This window comes from Sporisorium graminicola, chromosome SGRAM_14 (genome assembly GCF_005498985.1).
Source record: "Sporisorium graminicola strain CBS 10092 chromosome SGRAM_14, whole genome shotgun sequence".
NCBI classification, from domain to species: domain Eukaryota; kingdom Fungi; phylum Basidiomycota; class Ustilaginomycetes; order Ustilaginales; family Ustilaginaceae; genus Sporisorium; species Sporisorium graminicola.
In genome coordinates this window covers 66-21,556 of record NC_043724.1, presented here as the reverse complement: position 1 = coordinate 21,556, position 21,491 = coordinate 66, and the positions used below count along the sequence as shown (strand labels likewise).

The following is a 21,491-nucleotide window of genomic DNA, read 5'->3' as shown; positions in this document are numbered from 1 at the left end:
AGCTTTCCGGCCGAAGCTTCCCGAACATATTTTGATTCGCTGTTGCCGGTGTGGTTTGGCGTGGGTCGCTTCGGATACTGCTGTAGTACCTAAGGACAGTTCAGTAAAGTTCAGCTCGCCTTCATTCGTATGCATAGCGAAGTTCCTAGCTCCGCAGTGTCAGCTTTGAACCAGAATGACAAGCTTTCATTTTTGCGTTTATGATGAATCGCTCTGTGTGTGTGTGTGTGTTAAAAACTGAATTATATTGTTTTTCTATTCTATTCGATATGTTTTCACTTCTTCGCTCGACTGCAAGATTTGCTTCTCCGTGCAGGGGCGGAATTCCAATTTGTTTGAGAAGCTGGGCTATTGTACTTTGAGATGTCGGATGCTGTTCCTAGCGAGTGGTTCGGTTCACCTCGGAAAGATTGAGCACGCAACGACGGCTAGCACGAGCACAGCGGCTCTGCGGGAGCACATGCAAGCCACCGCTTTGCTCTCCGTCGCGTCGCCGCATCGACTCTCGTCCAACAAAGCTGCTGCTGCCGCTGCCACCAAATCTCGCATCTTGCTGCAACCGAGACAGGATGACTCTGCTTGCTTGTCCTCCAGCAGCTAGCTCCAAGCAAGCTAATCTTTCTTTTCTCCGTGGAGGCGTCTTCTTTCCGTCTGTGTTCCCGCAAACGTCACGACGAAGTGATAGCCGGTTCCCATTGGGAGGACAAGTTTGTAAATGTAATGGTTTCGTACGGCTTGGCAAGGGCCACCAGCACGACGGTACGAATGCCAATCGACAGCTCGCTTGCCCAATGCGAACTTTGCTCCTTGCATCCTCAACGCTCACACGCATGCAGCGGTCCAAAGAGACCCGAAGGCTCGGGACAGGGTTAGATAACTCCCTGATTTTGAATCAATGAGGAAAGCAGCAAGGGTCAGCGCGCGATTGCAAAGGGGTTTTGCAACGCGCTCTCGACCCCCATTCAAAGAAGAACCCTCGCTTTTGCGGTACGTAGTGTTGAGCGGCCAGCAGCGCATTGTTCTGAGAGAAAGAGATGCGCGCGCTAAGGGCTGTCGCTGCAAGCTAACCTAGTCGTTTATGAACTCCGAGAAACGTCCTGCTCGTGGCCTTTGTTCTCCGACGTCTTCCGCTTGCTTGCTCTACCGATCGCAGCCGCATGAGCCCGCTTGGTATTCAGTCTCCCTTTCCTTTGCGCATTCCCATGCAGGCTGATCAAACCTTCCGAGCGGGACTGGCTAATTCTCCCCGCTTGCTTACCCCTTCTGCCAGAAAAATCGCGAAAAGAAGGCTGGTAACGTTAAAAACCAAGATTTAGTGCTAGAGCTGACCTTCAAAATCGGGCTTCTCCCAATCCTGTCCTGGCCTGTCCTGTCGTGCCCTTCCCAGCCCCTCGCAGGCGGGTCCACTGCATCAGGTCTGCGATGGCGTGGTTTGTAGCCGGTATCGTTTCCATCTCCGATTACCCTTTCTGTCTCGCGCTGTCACCGTGAGCAGGTGACACCGTTGTTCCGTCTGGATCGGCCAAGATGAGAAGAAAGGACCTGCCACAGCTCCCACGCAAGGAGCTGGAATACTTAGGGGTTGTCCACGTGGAAGCAGGGTGAACATGGAGACGACCTTTGCGTTTTCTCCCTCTTCGAGTACGAAGCAATCGAAAAGGTTCTGGCACAATATCGACTTCCAGGAACAGCAGCGGGGAGGGGGCTGGATCCCAAGTCGACCCTTACTCCGGGGGGGGGGGGTGCGCCAGGATGAAGTGGGTGTGTACAAAAACGTTGTTGTTCTTGCCGTACGGATGGAATCACACAAACTTCAGGAACACCCCTCCGCACCGGAGTTCCGCTGCCGCTGCAGCCTCGGTCAGATCTTAGGCTCTTGGCGGCGGCGGTCGTCAGGTGGCCGTCAGAGGCCTTGGCCCGAATGCGTGCCAGCTCAGATTCGGCCGCCGATAGACAGCGTCTCAAGTGGTCCGCACAGCCGTCACCTACCCGCTGTTTTTAAAATGAGAGAGAGAAAAATGGTACGCAAAGTGGTACAGTTCGTTACGTACAGTGATTTGGGGGACAAAAAAGTGGAAGCAAGATGAACAGTGACGCCGTCATCTGAACAACCCCCTTCCGGCCCCCCTGACATACGGACTTGCAAAGGTAGATCCATATCCAGGTTTGAGAATTCCGGACATCTCTCTCTGTCTCTCTCTACAAGACCATTTTGAGGCTAGTCTTGTACGAACTGTTTCCGAAAAGCCGTGAGGGCCAAAGCGATTACTTTTGCGTTTGCCGAGAAAGCATGCATCACGAAGCTAAGCCTGGAATGGCGGCAACGAATGTCATTCCGTACTGTCTCGCTAGACACTAGACTGGACCAACACTCTCCACGCTTGCTCGCCTAGGCAAGCGAACGGCACGGTCAAGCCAAGAATAGCAAACATTTCAAATGAACCGCGACAACGAACAATGAATGCACGTGTTAGCGACAGCTACCGACATTCGCCAAGTAGCCCTCCTGCTCGGCTGACACATTCGGCGGTCTTGAGTTGAGCTTTCGCTTAGGAGCGAAAAATAGGTTTTGATTGCATGTCCCATTTTGACCATCAAAACAGGGTTCAGTGCTTGGTCGGCGCCGTGACGCTGGAACAGCACCAACCCTGTTCTCCCTCTTCACCCATCGTTGATGGAAGAGGGTCTTCTCGAGAGCTGAACCGTGCCACGTCTGATCTGGCTTCTTCCAGGTGTTGTGTAGAGTGCGCGAGGTGACCACTGCAGTTCCGCTACAAAGGAGAAGGAGAGCCTGCGGACCGACGCGGAGTCCGAGAATGAGCACTAGGACCAGCTGTTGTTGCGGTCTCTCTGGCGCCCCACTAGACTGTCTGTTGGCAGCATAAGCTATAGTTGACTCGGCTAAGGCAGGCTGAGCGTACTGGAGCGCTAGTGAGCTCGGGATTGTTTCCGCTGCAAGCCACAATTGCTGCATTCCTGGGAGGGTGCGTTCGTCAATCTACTGTATTTCGCCCAGAACCTCTCTCTTTCTCTCTTCCAACTTCTCTTCGAAACGGCACGTGCAAGCCTGTGTTCCAAGGCCGGGTCTGTTGATCGCAGTTCGTGCAAAGGGCGTTCATGAGAGGGCGAATGGAGATTTCCATACATCAAAGGAGGGCAAAGGCTGACCAGAGACTTGCTTACAGCCGGCAATGCATCTTGTGTCGGTTATAGAGTCCAAACAAGGGCCAGCGAACCTGTGCGGCATTGTTATTTATGGATCATCATATCGTTGTGGCAGTGGCATCGTCTCTGCTCGCTCTCACTCCAATGGGATAGGTGGATCCTGTGTACCCCTTAAGCGAAGGCCGACGGCAAAGCGCATGTCGGCTCGCTTTTTGGCAGTCAATCACGCTGGCTTTTCGCTTCTGTCTCGTCAGCTATGGCTTCAATCAAGTTAGTGATATAGTCATCTCTGCCTTGCATCGCAGTCGGGCTTTCTTCAGAGGCTGGCAGACTTGCAGGATCGCGATCGGGGGTTCGGCTTCGAACACTCGGACGACAAAGGTGTTGGCTCTTGTTGCGTTTGTGATAATTGACAACAACTGGAGGTCTAACAAATTTCTGGCTCTGGCCTGAGCCAACGTATCCGACGCGACCCCTAACGGATTTGAATCATTGGTGTTGGGAGGGCTTCCACTCGAATACAACTGGTTCAACCTTCGGACAAAAATCGAATTGATCTTGGAAATCGGTGATAAAAATTCAACGATGCCTCGGAGGCTGTGTCTGTACAATGAGATCGACAGGTTGTGTCTCGTGTTAGTCTCCTCCCGAGAGTCAGCCGAAACTCCACTCTGGCCCCCTCTGGCGCTCTGGCGCTCTCGCACGACGCACGCAGTCAAAGCTCTCGACGAGCGCGCACGTCCGCTTTCCAGCAGGTGCAAACAACAACCAACGCAATCAATCAAATCGCCTTTGCGCGTTATCATCCAGCCCAACCTTCTTGGCCTTTCCTTGTCCATCCTACATCCATCCTCGTCGCTTTCTCCTCTTTGCCCGAGCATCCTTCGTCAATATGGTAAGCTTTCGACCAGACTCAGTCTCATACGTAGCGGCTCGTTGCCAGCACAAGCGCGCCGTTTTTGCTTTCGAGGGCACAGGCAAAAGGCTGGCTAGTGCTGACGTCTTCTTTGCTCCACTGGACTTCTTTTCGTGCTCTTGCGCATTGCACAACCACGCTCGGCGCTCAACGCTCGACCTGACCTCGGCGCATCGCAGTCTTCCGGTGTCAAAGTCTCCCAAGAATGCCTGGACAAGTTCCAGGAGCTCAAGCTGGGCAAAAAGATCAAGTACATCATCTACAGCCTCAACGACAAGAACACCGAGATCATTGTGCAGAACACTTCCACCTCGACCTCGTACGACGACTTCCTTGCTGAGCTGCCCCCGACCGAATGCCGATACGCCATCTACGATTTCGAGTACGAAAAGGCCGATGCGGGCAAGCGCAACAAGATCTGCTTCTTCTCCTGGTCGCCGGACGACGCCAAGATCAAGCCCAAGATGGTCTTTGCCTCGTCCAAGGATGCGCTCAGGAAGGCTCTCGTCGGCATCTCTACCGAGATTCAAGGCACTGATTTCTCCGAAGTCAGCTACGACGTCATCCTGGACAAGGTCAGCCGTTCCACCTTCTAGACGCACAAATCGATCATCATGTGCCTTGACGCAATCGTAACCCTAATCCTGGCACGGCCTGCCCTTTGATTTTCTCGGTAACGCTTCTTACCATCGAGGCATCGAAGTTGCATCGAGTTCCTCCTAAAAGCAAGAGTTTTCTTTTCTGATGACGAAACATTACAAGTACAAAGTGAGGCAAGAAAAAAAATCGATGCGAGGGATGTCGCACAGGTGATTCTCTGACTTTGCTTGCCACGGTCGATGCAGACAGGCTTGCCGGACGAGCAGTTGTTACTAAAGTGAGATGCCGGCTCTGCGTCATCTGAGGCCTTCGCGAATGGCCGCCGATCGCAGCTTGCTTTGCAGGAACGCCAGTCGATCCTGATATCGTTTGACAACTGCAGCTTTCTGTACGTAGATGCTTGCAAGCTCGACTTGCATCGCAGCCATTTCCGCGGACGACGTGGCTTCTCCCGGCGGATAAGCCCTGTCGTGAGACGGGGAGGGCACCGCCTTTGCGGTTGTGGCTGTGAGAGGCGGTCGGTAGGACGAGGGAGGCGGTGGTCGCGAGATGCGTACACCCTGACCTTCGCGCTCAAGTACGGCAAGGCTAGAGACGCAAGCTAGAGGATGCGCGTCTCGAGCCGACTCGATGACCCGTTTAATAGCCAGCGGTTCAAGAAAGGTCTGCTTGGCTAGTAGTGCCTCTTCGAGAACGGTAAAGGTGCCCAGCATTCGGTTGCCTTCTGCTAGCACGACGCCGATCTCGGCTTGGATCTCGGAAGATGTTTTGTCGACGTACTCGGTCCCAAACATGGTTGTCGGCGCCACCTCAGCGCGGGAAGAGGTAGGAGACCTGTCGTGGGTGGCACTGCCAACAATGGAGATGCTAGCGCTGCCACCGTCATACAACGATACGGCACGAAGCGAGCGCGCGGTTCTTTCTGCAGAGAAAGCCTCCTCCATGTCGCGCGCTGCGGCCTCTGCTTGCTCGCGTCTTGAGTGGCTGCCCGTTCTCAAGCGTCCTAGCGTCGACATGCGCGACATTGATTTGGCGGCCGATGAGTGCTGCGTACGGAACGACGAGGCCCGCTGTGAGTGACTGTCCCCACTCGAGAGATGCGAGGATAGCCCTCCTGAGTCGCGCCGGAAAGGAGCGGCTCGCATTGCGGCGTCACGAGTAGACGGTTCCTGCACTACGTGCGAGTCTTGACTGTTCTGACGACGATTCTTGAAGAACTGGCTGACGTTTTGGAAGCTCGAAGACGTGCCACTGCGTGCGCTGTGGATCGAAATTGGCCGTTGATCTTCGTGCCCGAGCGAAGATCTGGATCGGCTCGCTTCGGGCTTGGGCAGATCTGCAGACAAATATCCGTTCCCATTCGTTGGGATGCCCGCAGCCGCGGCGTCAGGTTGCTGGTTTCGACCTTGCAAGCCGATGCCTGTGAGCCCCCTGTCGGTAGGCGCTGCCATGGATTGCTTGTCAGCTCGCAACATCTGGTCGAAAACAGCCTGCCGCAAAGTGCGATACTCGTTGTCGGTGAGGAGGTCATCGGCGTTGGCCACAGCTAGCTCGTTGAGCCTCGAGGCCAGTTCCGCCGATGTCATGACCGAGATGTCGGCTTTTGCTACGCCATTGGCGGTCATAACATCGTTGGTATCGTCATGAGGGCTGTAGTCGGAGATCTGCTTGGAGTCGCGCGTCTTGTTGTTTGAGATTGGAGCGGTAGCAAGAGGGCCAGGATCAGGGTGAGGCGATAGCTGCCTGGGAGCAGAGGCGCTGGCGACAGAGGCTTCAGAGCCCGAGACAGGAACGTTGGACGGTGAAGTAGTCCTTTTGCCTGCGATGGACCATTTGCGCACGAGTCCGCGAGCTGCGCTGGTGTTCAAGAGCTGCCTCGACGAAGGCTGTTTGTAGCTCGACGGTGGGTGCGATGGACGAGACGACATCGCAGTTTCGGCATCGTTTTGCTCTGCGTCCCTGCGCCTGTGAGGAGGTGTGAATCCAGGTGAACTCGAGAATTTGGAAGCCCAAGCGCTGCTAGTAGTTCCGTCTGTCGTACTGTGGACCATAGGCTTGGCGGGAGCATCGCCTATGCCGCCACCCGTAGCACCAACGGCCGAATAAGTCGCTCGAATGTGAGCAGCATTTGGAGTTGAAGGTTTGCGATGGGTGTCGATGCTGTCTTGGCCCCTTTCAACGTTGACGCGCCTACTAAAGCTTGAAAAGATGGCCCTCATCGCTGGCTGTTGGCCGATGTAGCCCGCCGTTAATTAGAGATGAGCTGCGGGTTGAGATGCGCACGGATGACGAGAAGCGCACCCAGCAGCCAGATAAGTCCGTTGAGGTGAGTATTGCGGTGGCTGTCAAGCTGATGTCATCGTGGCCTCTGGGTTTGGCTGCGAATATCAGAGGTTGGCGTCTACGCCAGAAAGGCTCGTGCGAGTGTGCTGCTCGTAGTATGGGAAGTGAGACAGCGCCAAGCCGGCTCAAGCGCTATCGATCCTTGTGATGGACAACACCAGTGTCGCTAATGCGATTGTCGTTCGTTGACGTAGCTGCGGTCTTGACAGTACGAGACGACGACGAGGATGAGAGCCATGGGAACAAAGCAATCCCGCACGCGAGATCTCTCTCCAAAATCCTGATGGCGCACTTTGCGTTGGCCTGCATTTTGCACGCGTTTCCGTTTCCGAAGCGCTGGCTCACACATGCGAAAAGCGCGAGTCCCCTTCCGCGGCGACCCTGTCAGACACCTTCTCTTGGCGTCAGTCACGGAGCATGAGAGGCTCGACGGTGAATTCATCGGTTACAGCCGAAGCTCATAGGGCTCGTAGACCTCTTCGCTCCCACTCATGGAACACGTAGTTCGCGCTGCGCCCCGTCGAGCTTGACGTGCAGCTCTTGCTGCCACTTCTTCGGATTGATGATCAGCGCAGCGAGCATGTCCTTATCGAGGATGAGAACACCTCAAAGCCTGCGGTCACTCGGCGATCCATGCCAGCCTTCACAGCAGCAACTATGGGGGACGTTGAGCAGGAAGGCTGTTCAAGCCGAATGTCGCTCTAACATTTATGGAAATGGCTCCATCGAAAACAAGGTCAGGTGTTGGTCTCACACATCTCACGCGTAGGCAGAGCAGGTGTCACGAAGCCAAACCCTTTTTTCTTTTATGACGCACAGCAAGCAGCCACACAGCACAGATCAACGTTATTTGGTAGGTGAATCCGACTTGATAAAAAATAAAGTAACACAACCGCATTCGAGCGTGGACTAAAAGTGGAGATGTTGGTTTGCTGTGCTTTGCTTTGAGTGATTTCAATCGTCGATTCACGGTACCGCAACCATATATTCTCGGCCACCATCTCACTTTCAATACCGTGTTGCACACGCACACACACACACACACACACACACACCCACACACACACACACACTGGCTGGCACACACTGGCACACATATACACACTCAGAGGAACTCACTCCGACGCGCAACTTCTGAGAAAGCAACTCGAAGTGCTGGACATCCTGATAAGCTCGGGGTCTGAGGAATCACAGCAGCACATTTTCTGCTCGCCGTTCGCATCGCAGGGTCCGTACCTTTCGCGACAAGACTCAAGCCGGCGTGCGGCTCACAGAGCGCACAGATGGCGTACAAGAGATCCTCTGTCCTCGTCGGACTGCCCGACCAGGATCGAGGCTGGGAGGAAGTGCAGGCAAAGACATTCACAAAATGGTGCGTCTCATTTCTCGTTTCTCGTTCCCACCCCGCTCGCTTGTTCCGACAATGCTGACCTGGTACTTTTGCCCTTCTTGATCTGTAGGCTCAACACCAAACTCGAGTCGAGACAGATTACGCCCATGCGATCACTTACAACCGATCTCTCAGATGGAGTCAAATTGGTGCAGCTCATGGAGATCATGGGCGATACCACGCTCGGTCGTTTCTACATGAATCCGCGCATGCGTGTTCAAAAGGCTGAAAATGTCAACCTGGCCCTCGAGTTTATCAAAAGTCGCGGTGTCGTCCTTACAAACGTAGGCGCAGAGGATATTGTTGATGGCAACCTCAAGCTCATCCTCGGCATGATCTGGACCCTCATTCTGCGCTTCACCATTGCTGATATCAGGTATGTTTTGGTCCATCAGTTGTCATGACGATCGCTTGTGCTTGAAGGACGGTACTCACTCTTCTGCTTTTCCGGCTTGTTACAGCGAGGAGGGAGTCACTGCCAAAGAGGGTCTCCTATTGTGGTGCCAACGAAAGACAGCTCCTTACCAAGAGGTCGACGTCACCAATTTTACCACCTCCTTCAAGGATGGCCTTGCACTCTGCGCCTTAATTCATCGCCACCGCCCCGACTTGCTCAACTACGATGCTCTGCCCAAAAATGATCCTCACGCCTGCACTCGAACCGCTTTTCAAGTCGCCGAAGAGCACCTCGGCATTCCTCAATTGCTCGACGTCGAGGATCTATGCGATCGGCCGAAACCAGACGAGCGCAGTGTCATGACCTACGTCGCCCAATACTTCCACGCTTTTAGTTCCATGGAGCAGGCCGAGGTGGTCAGCCGTCGTGTTGCTACCTTTGCCGACGTCATGCAAGGTGCATGGGTGATGCAACAGGACTACGAACGCAGAGCACGTCAGCTTGTGGACAGCATGTCCAGTCTCCAGAGCAGATGGGTCGCAGCGACATTCGCAGGCACCTACGCCGACGCAAGAGCGCAGCTTACTCATTTCAACGAGTACAAGATCGGCGTCAAGCGCGAGCTAGTCCGCGAAAGGACCGACTTGGCAGCGCTCCTCGGCAACATCCAGACAAAACTCAAGACATATCATCTGCCCGAATGGCTCCCACAGCAAGGCCTCAGGCAGGCCGACCTCGAAGTTGCATGGTCCACGCTTGCACTGGCCGAAGCACGCCGCAGTCGATCCATCAATGCTGAGATCCGCAATGCCAAGGAAAGCCTCCGGATCAAGTTTGCCGAGGCGGCCAACGAGTTTGAGCGACAGCTTCGCGAGTTGGCAGGCGGCATCGCCACGCTCGAGGGCGACTTGGAAGCCCAGCTCGAGGTGGTCAAGAACCTGCTCGCGCAGCTCGATCCCATCAAAGAGCGACTCACCCTCATCACCACGCTCGAACAGGAATGCACCGACGCCAAGGTGGAGGAGAACGACCATACCATCTTCACACTCAGTGACCTCGCCTTTGAATGGGAGCTGGTACGAGCAAGCGTCTCCAAGAAGCTGGCTTTCATCGAGAACCAGATCGTCTCGCGCCAGCACACCAATCTCACGCCTGCACAGCTCGAAGAGTTCGAGTCCACCTTCCGTTACTTTGATAAGGATGCTTCCAACACGCTGACCGTCCCGGAGCTCGGCGCAGCTCTTGCTAGCTTGGGCATCATCTACACCGAGGACGACATCGAACAGATCCACTTGCAGCTGTGCGAGACATTTGGCGCAGTCTCGTACGATGCGTTCCTTACCTTCTTACGCGAGATTACCGAAGACACCACCTCTCCAGATCAACTTCTCGAGGCGTTCCAGGGCCTGGCTGGCGACAAGCCCTACGTCACCGAACTCGATCTGCGTCTGGCACTGCTGCCTCAGGGCTCCATCGACTACCTCAAAGCTGCAATGCCTCAGGTGCGTGTCGAAGGCGTGGATGATGCCGTGTATGACTACGAGGGCTACCTGACCGGCCTGTTTGGCGTGGCGCAGGCCTGAGTTTGATAGAATCGTTAGTCAACTGCTGTACTATACAATCGCCACTTGTCATGCACCCAGTTCCGTTTCCTGCTATCGCCCATTGGTGGTCAACATCCGTATGCGGGGACCGAGCGACACGGACCAATCTCTGGTCCTGTCCTCTCACCATGAGAGACTAGCCTTTCGCAGTAGTTGATAAGGCAAAGGCTACAACCACCAGCATCGGCCAGGTCAAGATCGCGTGGCCACGCGCTCTTGGGTGCTCTACGCACGGCCCTTGGCGACCATAGTCGCGTGTTCGGAACCTCTTGAAATTGATCGACAAGCTCCACAAACGCTTTTTCCGCCTTTCCCGAACGCGACTGTCCCTGTCACCCTCACCCATTATCCATCACTGTCACTCGATCTCCACTCTCGCCGACCCTACAGTAAGTCACATCTACACCGCGCGGCTTGGTTTGACGCTGGCGTCGACAGATCCCCGCTCTCTCGATCAATCTTGCTAGACGCATAGGTCCAGACACCATGTTCCTGCGGCAACACACTCCCTTTCAGGCCAATCACAGACCAGCATTGCGACGAAACGGATCGTCCTCGTCTTCAGTCAGCCTTCAAGTTCATGAGACTATCCTTGCTGCAAAGGCTCGCGACTTGAGCGCCAAATGCGGCTTGAATCTGGCGAACCAAGACGTCGAGGCTGTTCATGGTGAACAGAGTACATCGCAAGCGGAGACAAGGTTCAAAGCAGCCAGAGCGCATCTGTTTGTCGACGGCCCTCCAAGCCAACCCCAATCCGGCAATTCGAGAGCATCTAAGCGCCACTCGACTAAGCGTACAAGTCTTCGCGGATACGCCCAAGCACGATGGACGCGGCACGAACACCTACGCGATCGGGTGCTGAGCGCCACCAATGTTCCGAAGCTCGAGTGGGAGGCCAGCGCAGCTCTTCTGCATCACTCGTACCCTCTGGCGATCTTGCTTCTTTACCGGGCCGCGATGCTTGGTTCCGCTAGTGCATGCGAACAGCTCGCCGACCTGTACGCTGATGGCGTCACGCGCGGCACCTCTCCTGCCGTCACGCTCGTCTATCGCGATGCTCTGCGCAGCATCGCCTGGGTCTTGGAGGCGCTTCGGCTGTACGAGCGTCGCCTCGCTGCCCAGATCAAGGCGGCAAGCGCATCGTCCACACCCTGCCTCCGTCTCGCTCAAATCTGGCAAGGTCCTCTGCGTGCAACTCAGTTGCTAGTACATGGCCTCTTAAGCCCCAACGTAGCGGCCTTCGACCCCTGCCAGAAGAATGCAGTCTTCCTGCCTCACATCGAAGATCTCGCCGACTCGCAATGTGCCTGGACGCTTCGATCTTCGCAAAATAGCGAGCATTCTGCTCAACAGGCACCGGAGCTGTGGCTCGAGCTCGAAGATGCTCTGCATAGATGGACCTCCCGCATCGAAGCGGATGCGAGGACAAACACACTCGGGCTATCAGCGCATCAGGGGCCCGACGACGCGGACGAGCACCAGCTTCTCCTCGCAACGATGCAAGATCTCAACTACCATCTCAGCGTTCTCCGAGCCATCCAGACAACTCGCTTCCTTACGCTCGAGCCGTACGCCGAGAACATCGAGAAAGCTGAGAGTGCTTGGGTCAAAGCTTCAGCAGCCAAGCCGAACGGGGCCTTGGATTGTCCCGACGCTTCGCAATTCCTCCACATTTTGTCTCGCGTAAAGGGTACGTCCGGACGCCTTTACGACGAAAAGCTGTTCTGCGACCTTCAAAGCTGTGCGCAGGCCCATGCAAGGAGCTCGTTGGCGACAGACTATCATCAACGTAGCAATCACCCACTTTTGGGCTTTGAACCTGGCATAGCGAAACCGCAAGGCAAGCTCAAACCGCCTCGCGCGGTAGCAGATGCGAAAGAGCGTCTCCGCGACCTTGCGCCCGCTGACGTCGAGACCACCAAACAACTGGAAAAGAATGCGCGGCCAGCTTTGACGATGCGTGTCTCGAACGGCTACGCTGCCCCTCAATCTGCGGTGGTCTCCATCTCAGCCTCGGGCGAGCAGCGGAACCCAACGCTCGGAGGCGCCTCTGCCTCCATAGCTGTTCGGCAAAAGTACGGTCGCACTGTTAGCTCGTCCTCTCTTGCTTCAGCCTCGGCAAGCAATGAGTCGAGAACAGCAGAGCCTTCTTCTCCTACGGACAGTGTTAGAACCATATACTCGCTTGGAGTTGCAAGGCCTCGACGTCCATCGAGCGTCGTATCCGTGACGCCATCTCTCCTGTTCCCGCCGGAACATGCCCATAAGGACCAGGAAAAGCTACGGTCCCCCTCCGAGGATTACTTTGCGGCAGGATCATCGCGCCGTGCTCGGTCGTCTTCTTCGTCTTTCACCTCGCCAAGTGGCGGAATCTCCCGGCCACGCATCACCAGCCTGTACACCGCAGCACCCGCTCTCCTCTCGTCCAGGTCGAGTCTCGGGCTTGTGGCTCCCTCTGTGTCGACGACCAGCCAACAAAACCTGCACGCTTTGGCTTCCGCTAACCCGACACCCATTTCTGTCTCTTCTCGCCGCCGGACAGGATCCAACGCCTCGCTCGGTTCCCTGAATCCTAGAATCGCTTCCATTTTCCCCAAAACGTCACCTTCGATCTTGGAAGTGCCTGAAGCATTGGTTGTTTCCAGCTCGGATTCGGCAACGCGCGACAGTCCCGCATCAGAGTTGAGGAGTAAAATTAGCGCCGCTGCAGATACTCTCCGACGCCTCAAAGGTAGACGGTCTCACAGCGACTTGCGCACTTTTCACTCGGTGCGTAACGACCATCAATCTGCACCGCCAGCGCCCCCCTTGCCTGCTTCTAAAACACAACTCAAGGCCCCGCAAGCATCGACTCTGCGGCGTTCGAAATCGACCGTCCTTGTCTCGTTAGAAAACTTGCCTGACGAGAGGTCTGACGATTCCAGAACTTCCGCCAACAATATGTTGACAACGACGACGACGTCGAATGACTCAGCGATGGAGCGCCTTTCACGAAGGCAAACACGCATCGCTCACCAGTCGATTCCTTCGGTGTTGGAAGGCAACGAAGCCAACGCAGCCACTACAAATGTAGCAACGACAGGGCCTCCGTTCGCTTCCGCGCTTGCTGCGGGTGCCCTTTCTGGTCTCACGGTCGACTTGCTCTTTTTCCCCATTGACACCATCAAAACGCGCCTGCAATCTGCACAAGGCTTTTGGGCGGCGGGAGGTTTCACCGGCGTTTATCGCGGTCTAGCCTCGACGGCAGTGGGTTCCGCCCCAGGAGCTTCAGTCTTTTTCACGACGTACGAATCGATGAAGCCGGCGCTGGTAAGATGGGTACCCGGTGTCTTTGGTTCGGAAGGCACATTGGGTCCTGCAGGCGTGCACATGGCGGCAGCTTCGATCGCTGAAACCGCTGCTTGTCTGATCCGCGTCCCCACCGAGGTGATCAAGTCTCGTCAGCAGACGATGACCTACGGAAAAGGTACCACTACGTTCCAGGCGTTCACAAAGGTATTTCAGGAGGCAGGCGTTCGTGGCTATTATCGAGGTTTTGGTAGCACGGTCGGTCGTGAGATTCCATTCACCTGCATCCAGTTCCCTCTGTATGAGCGGCTCAAGCTCGAAATGGCTCGATCCAGAGCCAAGTCGCACACTACCTCGACTGATGCGCAAGGGGGGGATGCGCTCGCACCATCGCTGTCGGATCAAGAGCTTGTACGCAACCTGCCCACCTGGCAAGCCGGCTTGGCGGGAAGCATTGCCGGCGCAATCGCGGCAGGGCTCACTACGCCACTCGACGTGGTCAAGACGCGCATTATGCTGCACACCAAGCAGGCGATGGGCACAGCTGCAGAGTCGCTGCCAACCCTCCCGCGCGGAGTCAACACAGACATCATCCCCACACTCCTGCACATCGGCCGGACGGAGGGGATCAAGACGCTGTTCAGTGGCTTCCTGCCACGCACCATGTGGATCGGTCTGGGTGGTGCTGTGTTCCTCGGCACGTTTGATGCCGGTATCAAGGCGCTCTCCTGAAAGTCCTCAACGCATAGCTTCTGTCCTTGCGAGCACCACGGCCAGAGCAAGGTGCAGACTTCCTCGCTTGATTCGATCTTCACAGACCATCATCTCACGAGGCTCCCGCCCGTCACACATACAGTGCATTACAGATGCATAAGCACATACAACACACACGACTGCAATCACCACAACGACAAAATTGTTTTCGAAACCCATTCTTCATCCTCCCGCCGAATTCTCAGCGCAGGCTAACGTTGATGATGCGCACGTCCTGTCTCGGCTTGTCGTTTTTATCGACTTTGACCTCTTCGATTCGCTTGACGACGTCCATTCCGGCATCGACCTTGCCGAACACGGTGTGTTTACGATCGAGCCAAGGCGTGGGCACAGTGGTGATGAAGAACTGGCTGCCGTTGGTATTGGGGCCTGCATTGGCCATGCTGAGCGTGAAAGGTTTTGAGTGGTTGAGGCTCGGGTGAAATTCGTCTTCGAAGTTGCCGCCCCAGAGGCTTTCGCCGCCCGTGCCGTCGCCGAGCGGATCCCCGGTCTGCAGCATGAACTTCTTGATGATGCGGTGGAAGATGACGTTGTCGTAGTATCCCTTCTTGGCGAGGCCGATGAAGTTTTTGCATGTTTTGGGCACGAGGTCGGTGTAGAGCGTCAAGTGGATGTCGCCGAGCGTAGTGTGGAGGGTGGCCGAGTTGGGTTTCGCGCCGCTGCTGCTAGTCGCACTCGCAACAGCGGTGCTGGCGCCACCAGCGCGACCGCGACCATTGCCGATGGCGGCTGTAGCAGAAGCAATGGTCTGCTCCTCGCGTGTAGGACGTTCGTTGAACACATCGCGGTTCTCGCTCGTGCCACCGCCAGACGCACCACCGCCCACGGCGTCCGGATCGACCCGCGTGAACATGTAGAACCGTGCCCGTCCGTACGCAGTGGCGAACAGCGTAGGGTCCACCAACCCTTGCTTGGCAAGCAGCGGGTTCTCCGAGGCAGCCGCAGCGAGCGAGCTCACCTTCTTATCCGGTGAGCCCTGGAACAGCGCAAGGTGCATGAAACGAACGCTTTCGTCCTTTCCCAGCAGCCGGACGCACTTGTCAGTGACGAGATTGACGAACTTGACGCCGTGCAGCGAGGCAAAGATGATAAAGTTGCCCGATTCGTCGAAAAGCACATTCCAGAGCGCGGCAGACGAGGCGTTGGCAAGGCCGGAGAGCGGACCTGATGCGCTGGAAGCAGTGAGTTCGCGTTCCAGCGCAATTCTGCGTCCGAACTCCATCTGATCGAGTTTGAAGTTGACATCCGGGTGAACGTCTTCCGTATCTGCCTCTGTCAAATCTGGTGAGGTGGACGACGTTGCATCCGGTGGCGGAGGTAGCGCTTGAACAGCCTGAAGCGCTTCAAGGCTCTCATCATAGCGCCGGGTGATCTTGCCGCTGCGAAAGTCGAACACGCGGATGTGACGGTCCGCGATCGAGAAGATGGTAAACTTTTCGCCGTCCTTGGAGAAGGTGAGTGTTGTAGGGACCGTTTTGGTCTTTTTGAAGTCGAACAGATCCGTGGTCGATTTGAGCTCAAACATCCCGGGAATCTTTGTAGGTGATGGAGCGAAGAAGGGTTCTTCTGGCGTCCAGTACTCGACAAAGCCGGTAACGTCGCACGAAACGATGGTGTTGTGCTGTGCGTTGAAAGCGAGAATGTGGACAGGGGCACGGTGCACTTTGGACGCTGTGTAGATGGGGTGGTGGGTCGAGCCGGTGGACGGGGTGGGTATTGATCCCTCTGCATCCATACTTGCCTCTGGCGGAGTTTGGCTTGGAGTGCTTCTACCATCGTAGATGCGAATATGAGCAGAGTCCTCATCCGTGATGGCTAGCATCGTACGTGCGCTGCCTGCACGATGAACCCAGGCTAGCGTTCGTGCTTTGTACGGCAACTTGATCATGTTGATAAGATCAAAGTTGTTGACGTCGAACACTTTGACATTGGCTTCAGCATCCAGTGTCGCATATGATGCACCGTCTGCAGAGCAACTCCACGCGATGATGGGCGAGAGGTGGGCGCGATACTGCTTGACAAATTCGACGACCGAGGATGCGCTGAACAGAGACGATGCCGAAGACGCAGCGCCATTTCCTGGCATGGGTGTTGTTGATATTGTCGAGGCAGAGGGAGCAAGGGACGCTTTCTTCCAGAACTTGACCCAACCGTCGACACTGGTGGTGATGGCAAAATTGGAGCGCGGAGTGACGGTAACTGAGTTGACGGTGTCTCGGTGCATCAACGACTTGAAGTAGCGATCGGCGGAAGGGAGATTGGAGAGATATGTCTGTTCATGAGGAAGTTTGACTGCTTTCTGTCTCTTCTGCGATGGCTTGCCGATATCGCCATGTTGCTGAAGCGGACGTTTTGGTTTGCGGTCCTCGGAAAAGGAAGAAGAGGAAGGACCTTGGTGGCGATCCGTACTTGGTGCGGCCGGTGGTGGCGGCCCCACATCTTCATCAGTGCCGCTGTCATCGCTGGCATCACCACCAATAACGGATGCAGGGGCCGGTTGAGGACCGGGACCATCATCTGCGTCCGAATCAGAGTCTGAATCGGTGGTGTTGAAAGATTGCGACCTTCTGCTCCGTGTTGTAGTGGGACGGGCTTGCTTGGTGGACTCTTCTTCTGGCAAGCGTGGACCAGGAGTGGAAGAGCGAGAGGGCGCGGCAGAGCCTTCTCGGTCTGATGAGCTTGGTGCAGACATGATGGAAGCCTCCAAGTCGTAGCTTTCAATGCTGTGGAGGAAGAAGAGAAGAACGCGAGCATATGGAACAGCAAGCCCCGTTTCGCCTCCACTTCCGCCTTCCGAAATACAGTTTTCTCTAAAAACATGTTAGGCCCTTTTGCAGACGTGCAGTATGTACTGTCCTGTACTATACAGTACAGTAAGGTGCATCGACAACCTCATGTCCCTCGAACCACAGCTACACGGACTCCATCGAGGTGCCCGACCAGAGCAATGGGGTCGCACCCTCGCCGGTTCAAGAAGGTTCTTACGCAACGCACTCTAGCTCGCTCGGTCCCATTTCATATCTTGGAGACAGTCGAGGGAAAACTGGCCAACTAGGCCTCTTTCATTGCTCTTCGTCGGGGAAGCGTCTGAAGTAAGATGATATGACGAAAAGGTTGGAAGCCGCGGGCGACATTGGGTTGAATTCAATAAAGGACTGGGTACGACTTGTGCTTCCATGTGAGTTGAGCATTTCAAGTCCAACGATGCAATCCTTCGCTACAATTCCTCGACCCTCTGACTGCTTTCTTGAGAGAGGGTCTCAGTCGAGCCGCTCTTCAACAGAGTCCCGACCTTAAACGAGGGTGAGGAGACCGGGGCGGTACGGCAAAGCGTCGTAGCTGCCGCTATCGCTCGGGTTTCGGCCCTGGTAGAGCAGCTGCAGGTTGCAAGGGTCGATGGTCATGGTCTGATCCGGGTTGGATCGGATAATGTCGCCATGGCTGATGTCGTTGGTCCAGCTGGCACCGCTGTTGGCCTTGCCAGCAAAGGGAGCGCTCTCGGATCCAGCTTGGACAGTCCAAGGACCATCAAGGCTGGTGGCGGTGAACGAACGGAAGTAGCGCCCGCTGTTGCCCTGAGCCTCGACGATCATGAGATACTGGTTGGTACCCGAGACCGTGTAGACCTGAACGGCCTCAAAGATCTTCAGAGGCGTGTCGCTGAGCACCACCTCGGAAGCGGCAGGGAAGGCACCAGGGAAGTTACCAATGGCCATCTTGGAGTGGTAGATCTTGCCGTTGTCGCCAGCGAAGAAGAGGTGCATCGAGGTACTGTCACCGATGACGGTCTGGTCAATGGGACCCGTGTTGGAACCCGAGATGGAGCCCGAGAACATTGGCTGGGGCGATGACCAGCCGTTGACCTTGGTCGGGTTGCTGCTCGTCCTGTAAGTGAACTGCGCGACACCCCACTGCGAGGCGAGCACCCAGATGTTCTTTGGGCGGAAGTAGAACAGCGTTGGCGCAACCGCACCTTGCGACATACCAGTCTGAGTGGCCGTGGCCATGTTGGACCATGACGAGAAGGGAGTAAAGCCCATGGAGCTGTACTTGCCGTTGCCATAGTAGGTAGCATAAACCAGATGCTGTCCGTTGTAAGGAACGTGAGTGAAGTCCTTGAGATTAGCCCAGCCGTTAGCAGGCTGGGCAAGGGGTGCAGACGAAGTCCACTTGTACGTCGAAGGTAGAGCACAGGCTCGCTTTTCCGTAGGGGAGGCATCAGCCATTGCGGCGACCAGGCCGGCAAGGGCGACGAAGGTAGCGGTGAACTTCATGGTAGCGGTACGGAAGGGAACAGGGCGGCTCGAGGAACAAGCGAGGGAGAGGTTCCTTAGAGGGAGTGCGAACTTGATGAAGGAGTCATACTGGGACGGCGTCGAGCAGGTCTATATATGCTTTCAAGTACAAAACCAGCTGCACCGCAAGCAGCATGCGGTGAGGCAAGTTGAGCTGATAGCAGTTGGTCACCACGGTCATTATGGTAGAAAGGGGCGCTGCGATGGGCAAAAAGTCGTAGCCCACCAATCCCCTCGCCCACCTCGCCGAGCGATGCATCCTCGGGAGGCGTGCAAATCAAGCAAGAGAAGGGCCCCAGTTGACCTCATCCAGGTCAACGCTTGACCGCGCTAAAGCAAGTGAGATGAAGAGCACGGCCGGTCACCGAGTGGGTTCGGACGCTGTTGTTGCTTTCTGGAGTGGCGCCATTGTTGGTGAGGAGCTGGTTGCAGCCGCCGTTTGCATAGAGTTGCCACTCCGCCACGAGAGGCCATCCAACACGCAGTGTTGGATGGTTGCTGGCTGTTTCGCCGTTTCGCCGTACTTCTACCGGGCTCCATACAGAGCTGAACAACGCGGCAACGCAACGCAGCAAAGCAACGCAGCATTGCATGAATGTAGGGATTCTGTTGGATCCGCATACACTAGCCTTCGCTTGCCAAAGCGCTATTAAGCGAGAGTCACCGGTTTGACACGCGCCCGCAAATCTCTTTTCTTCTCTCTCCGCGCGTTCATTGACAGGCGTTAAGCAGTCAAGTCAAGTCTTACCGAATGAATCGAGTCCCTCCTACAACTGCTGCAGCTGCTGAATCCGCTTCTGCAGACAAACGGTGGGTTATACATCTGCCGCTTTGTAATGTGGCCCCCGGGCTGTCCTTTAGCTAAGACAATGAGACCGGTGTCATGCATGTTTACGAATTTGTCTCGTGACCGGGAGCTAGTCCTTGCTTCCAGAGTTCTGTATGTGCGCGACGTGGTCACAACAAAGCGTTTGGCCAGCTGTTGACCCTAAGTTGCAATTGAGACGACACGACGAAGGTAGCAACAGGAGGCTATTCGCTAGTAGACCGTACACCTACTCCGTTCATCCATACAGCTATGCAAGCACCAAACTTATTCAACCGCCCAATCCAAAGCGGCCGTCGCAGGTAAAGATGTTGGCGCAAGTTTCCAATGCACAATTAGCGGAACGGCGAGGTCGACATCCTATCTCGCCGGTGACCGGCGGTTCCTGTCACTTGATTGTCAAAGCCGGTCTCGTGTCGACAAGGCGCACTGTTGTGGTCGACTGTTGTCTTTCCGCACACCGTGGCGCCCTTCCGCAACCTCGGGTGGAAGCATTCCGTACTCGGAAGGTCATCAGCCCGTTTGCAACAAGCTAGGCATAGATTCCTCGACTTCCGCAGAATAGCCTGCCAACTTTTTTCATTAATTGATTGCTCCGTAAGCTTGGTAAAGTCGTTGGGTCCCAGGTATAGAACATAGTCCAAAACCTTGTATACTACATATTCCTTCACATTCGACGCCATATAGATCCATCACATTACCTTCTTGAACCAAGAAAATCGAGCATGTGCTGAACGGTCGCTTCCGGGTGAGTCAAGACCATGAAATGTCCAGCACCGGGTATGACAGCAAGGTCAATCTGACCGAAGTGCTTTGCAGTGTTCATAGGTACCACATCATCCTTGTCACCCCAAATGATACGCACTCGCGAACCAAAATGACGCACCACAGCACGATGAATTTCCTGACTGTTGAACAGAGGTCCATCTTGTAAGCTTGATGTGAAGCTGAATCTGTAACCTGGATGGTACTCTGCCTGCCACCATATCAAAGATCCTTTTGGCGGGGTAGGAAGTAGTGGTAGGAAGCGTAGGAGTCGGCGGAGAAGCCAATTCGGCATGAGGTAAGAGCGGATAATTTTGATCGCAGGACGAAGCTCGGCGTTTGGTGTCCCACCTGCTGGGCACATCAGAACGAGGCGATCTACGCGATGGGGGTAGTAGTGCGCAAAGTATGAAGCTATGGATCCTCCCAAAGACATGCCGCAGAGATCGAACTTGTCCCATTGAGGAAGATGCGCAAGCAACAGTGTGATCTGTGAAACGAACAGCGCCGCATCGTGCGTCACCTGTGGTGAATCGGAGTATCCTCGACCGAACAGGTCAAAGCAAAGAATTCGGTACCCGGCTTTGATCAAATCGGGAGCGATCAAGCTCCATGCAGGTGAAGGTGTTGAAATGCCATGTATGAGCAGCAGCTTTTTGCCATCTTCAGGACCGAACTCGTAGTAGTGGATAGTGCCGTAGGGCGAGTTGAGGTCGGTACCGTTGGGGAAGATATCGGCGGGATAAGGTGGTTCATGAATCTTAGCGGGTGCTTTGAGAATCTTGGGACAGCTGGAGCGAAGGAATGGCATGGCGACCACAAGTACCTTTAGTGGATGAGTATGGCGATGGTGGTAAATAAGATGGGGAAGAACAGACCACCTTTCTTAAAACGGGTGGGAAGGTCGAGGTCCATCTGTCGCTCGGCAAACAGATCAAACGGGAGAGCGACCGCAGGGCAAGATATCTCTAGGTGATTGCAACTACGGCACGAGATGCTGGCTCGCCCAAGTAGACATGACTCCGCGCCGTCAAATGGGATTGCAAATCTTCGGAAATGCCCGAAGCGCAACTGGGTTAGGGTTAGGGTTAGGGTTAGGGTTAGGGTTAGGGTTAGGGTTAGGGTTAG

The 21,491-nt window shown here is 55.3% G+C and overlaps 7 protein-coding genes across 7 annotated transcripts; 3 read left to right on the top strand and 4 right to left on the bottom strand.

The window, feature by feature from the left end:
* Positions 1 to 4,057: 4,057 nt before the first annotated feature.
* EX895_002269 (uncharacterized protein) lies at positions 4,058 to 4,677 on the top strand (the record flags this gene model as incomplete). Its single annotated transcript, XM_029882868.1, has 2 exons — positions 4,058 to 4,060; positions 4,261 to 4,677. 2 exons carry the CDS (start codon positions 4,058 to 4,060, stop codon positions 4,675 to 4,677), a joined length of 420 nt encoding a protein of 139 aa, XP_029740623.1.
* A 300-nt stretch (positions 4,678 to 4,977) lies between these two features.
* Positions 4,978 to 6,900, bottom strand: EX895_002268 (uncharacterized protein; the record flags this gene model as incomplete). Its single annotated transcript, XM_029882867.1, has 1 exon — positions 4,978 to 6,900. One exon carries the CDS (start codon positions 6,898 to 6,900, stop codon positions 4,978 to 4,980), a length of 1,923 nt encoding a protein of 640 aa, XP_029740622.1.
* Positions 6,901 to 8,307: 1,407 nt separating this feature from the next.
* Positions 8,308 to 10,394, top strand: EX895_002267 (uncharacterized protein; the record flags this gene model as incomplete). The annotated part of the gene is made up of 3 exons (XM_029882866.1): positions 8,308 to 8,396; positions 8,485 to 8,790; positions 8,876 to 10,394. 3 exons carry the CDS (start codon positions 8,308 to 8,310, stop codon positions 10,392 to 10,394), a joined length of 1,914 nt encoding a protein of 637 aa, XP_029740621.1.
* A 507-nt stretch (positions 10,395 to 10,901) lies between these two features.
* Positions 10,902 to 14,435, top strand: EX895_002266 (uncharacterized protein; the record flags this gene model as incomplete). Its single annotated transcript, XM_029882865.1, has 1 exon — positions 10,902 to 14,435. The coding sequence occupies one exon, from the start codon at positions 10,902 to 10,904 to the stop codon at positions 14,433 to 14,435; it is 3,534 nt and encodes a 1,177-aa protein (XP_029740620.1).
* Positions 14,436 to 14,658: 223 nt separating this feature from the next.
* Positions 14,659 to 17,169, bottom strand: EX895_002265 (uncharacterized protein; the record flags this gene model as incomplete). The annotated part of the gene is made up of 1 exon (XM_029882864.1): positions 14,659 to 17,169. The coding sequence occupies one exon, from the start codon at positions 17,167 to 17,169 to the stop codon at positions 14,659 to 14,661; it is 2,511 nt and encodes an 836-aa protein (XP_029740619.1).
* Positions 17,170 to 17,770: 601 nt separating this feature from the next.
* EX895_002264 (uncharacterized protein) lies at positions 17,771 to 18,751 on the bottom strand (the record flags this gene model as incomplete). Its single annotated transcript, XM_029882863.1, has 1 exon — positions 17,771 to 18,751. One exon carries the CDS (start codon positions 18,749 to 18,751, stop codon positions 17,771 to 17,773), a length of 981 nt encoding a protein of 326 aa, XP_029740618.1.
* Positions 18,752 to 20,295: 1,544 nt separating this feature from the next.
* EX895_002263 (uncharacterized protein) lies at positions 20,296 to 21,174 on the bottom strand (the record flags this gene model as incomplete). The annotated part of the gene is made up of 1 exon (XM_029882862.1): positions 20,296 to 21,174. The coding sequence occupies one exon, from the start codon at positions 21,172 to 21,174 to the stop codon at positions 20,296 to 20,298; it is 879 nt and encodes a 292-aa protein (XP_029740617.1).
* Between the last annotated feature and the right edge of the window lie 317 nt (positions 21,175 to 21,491).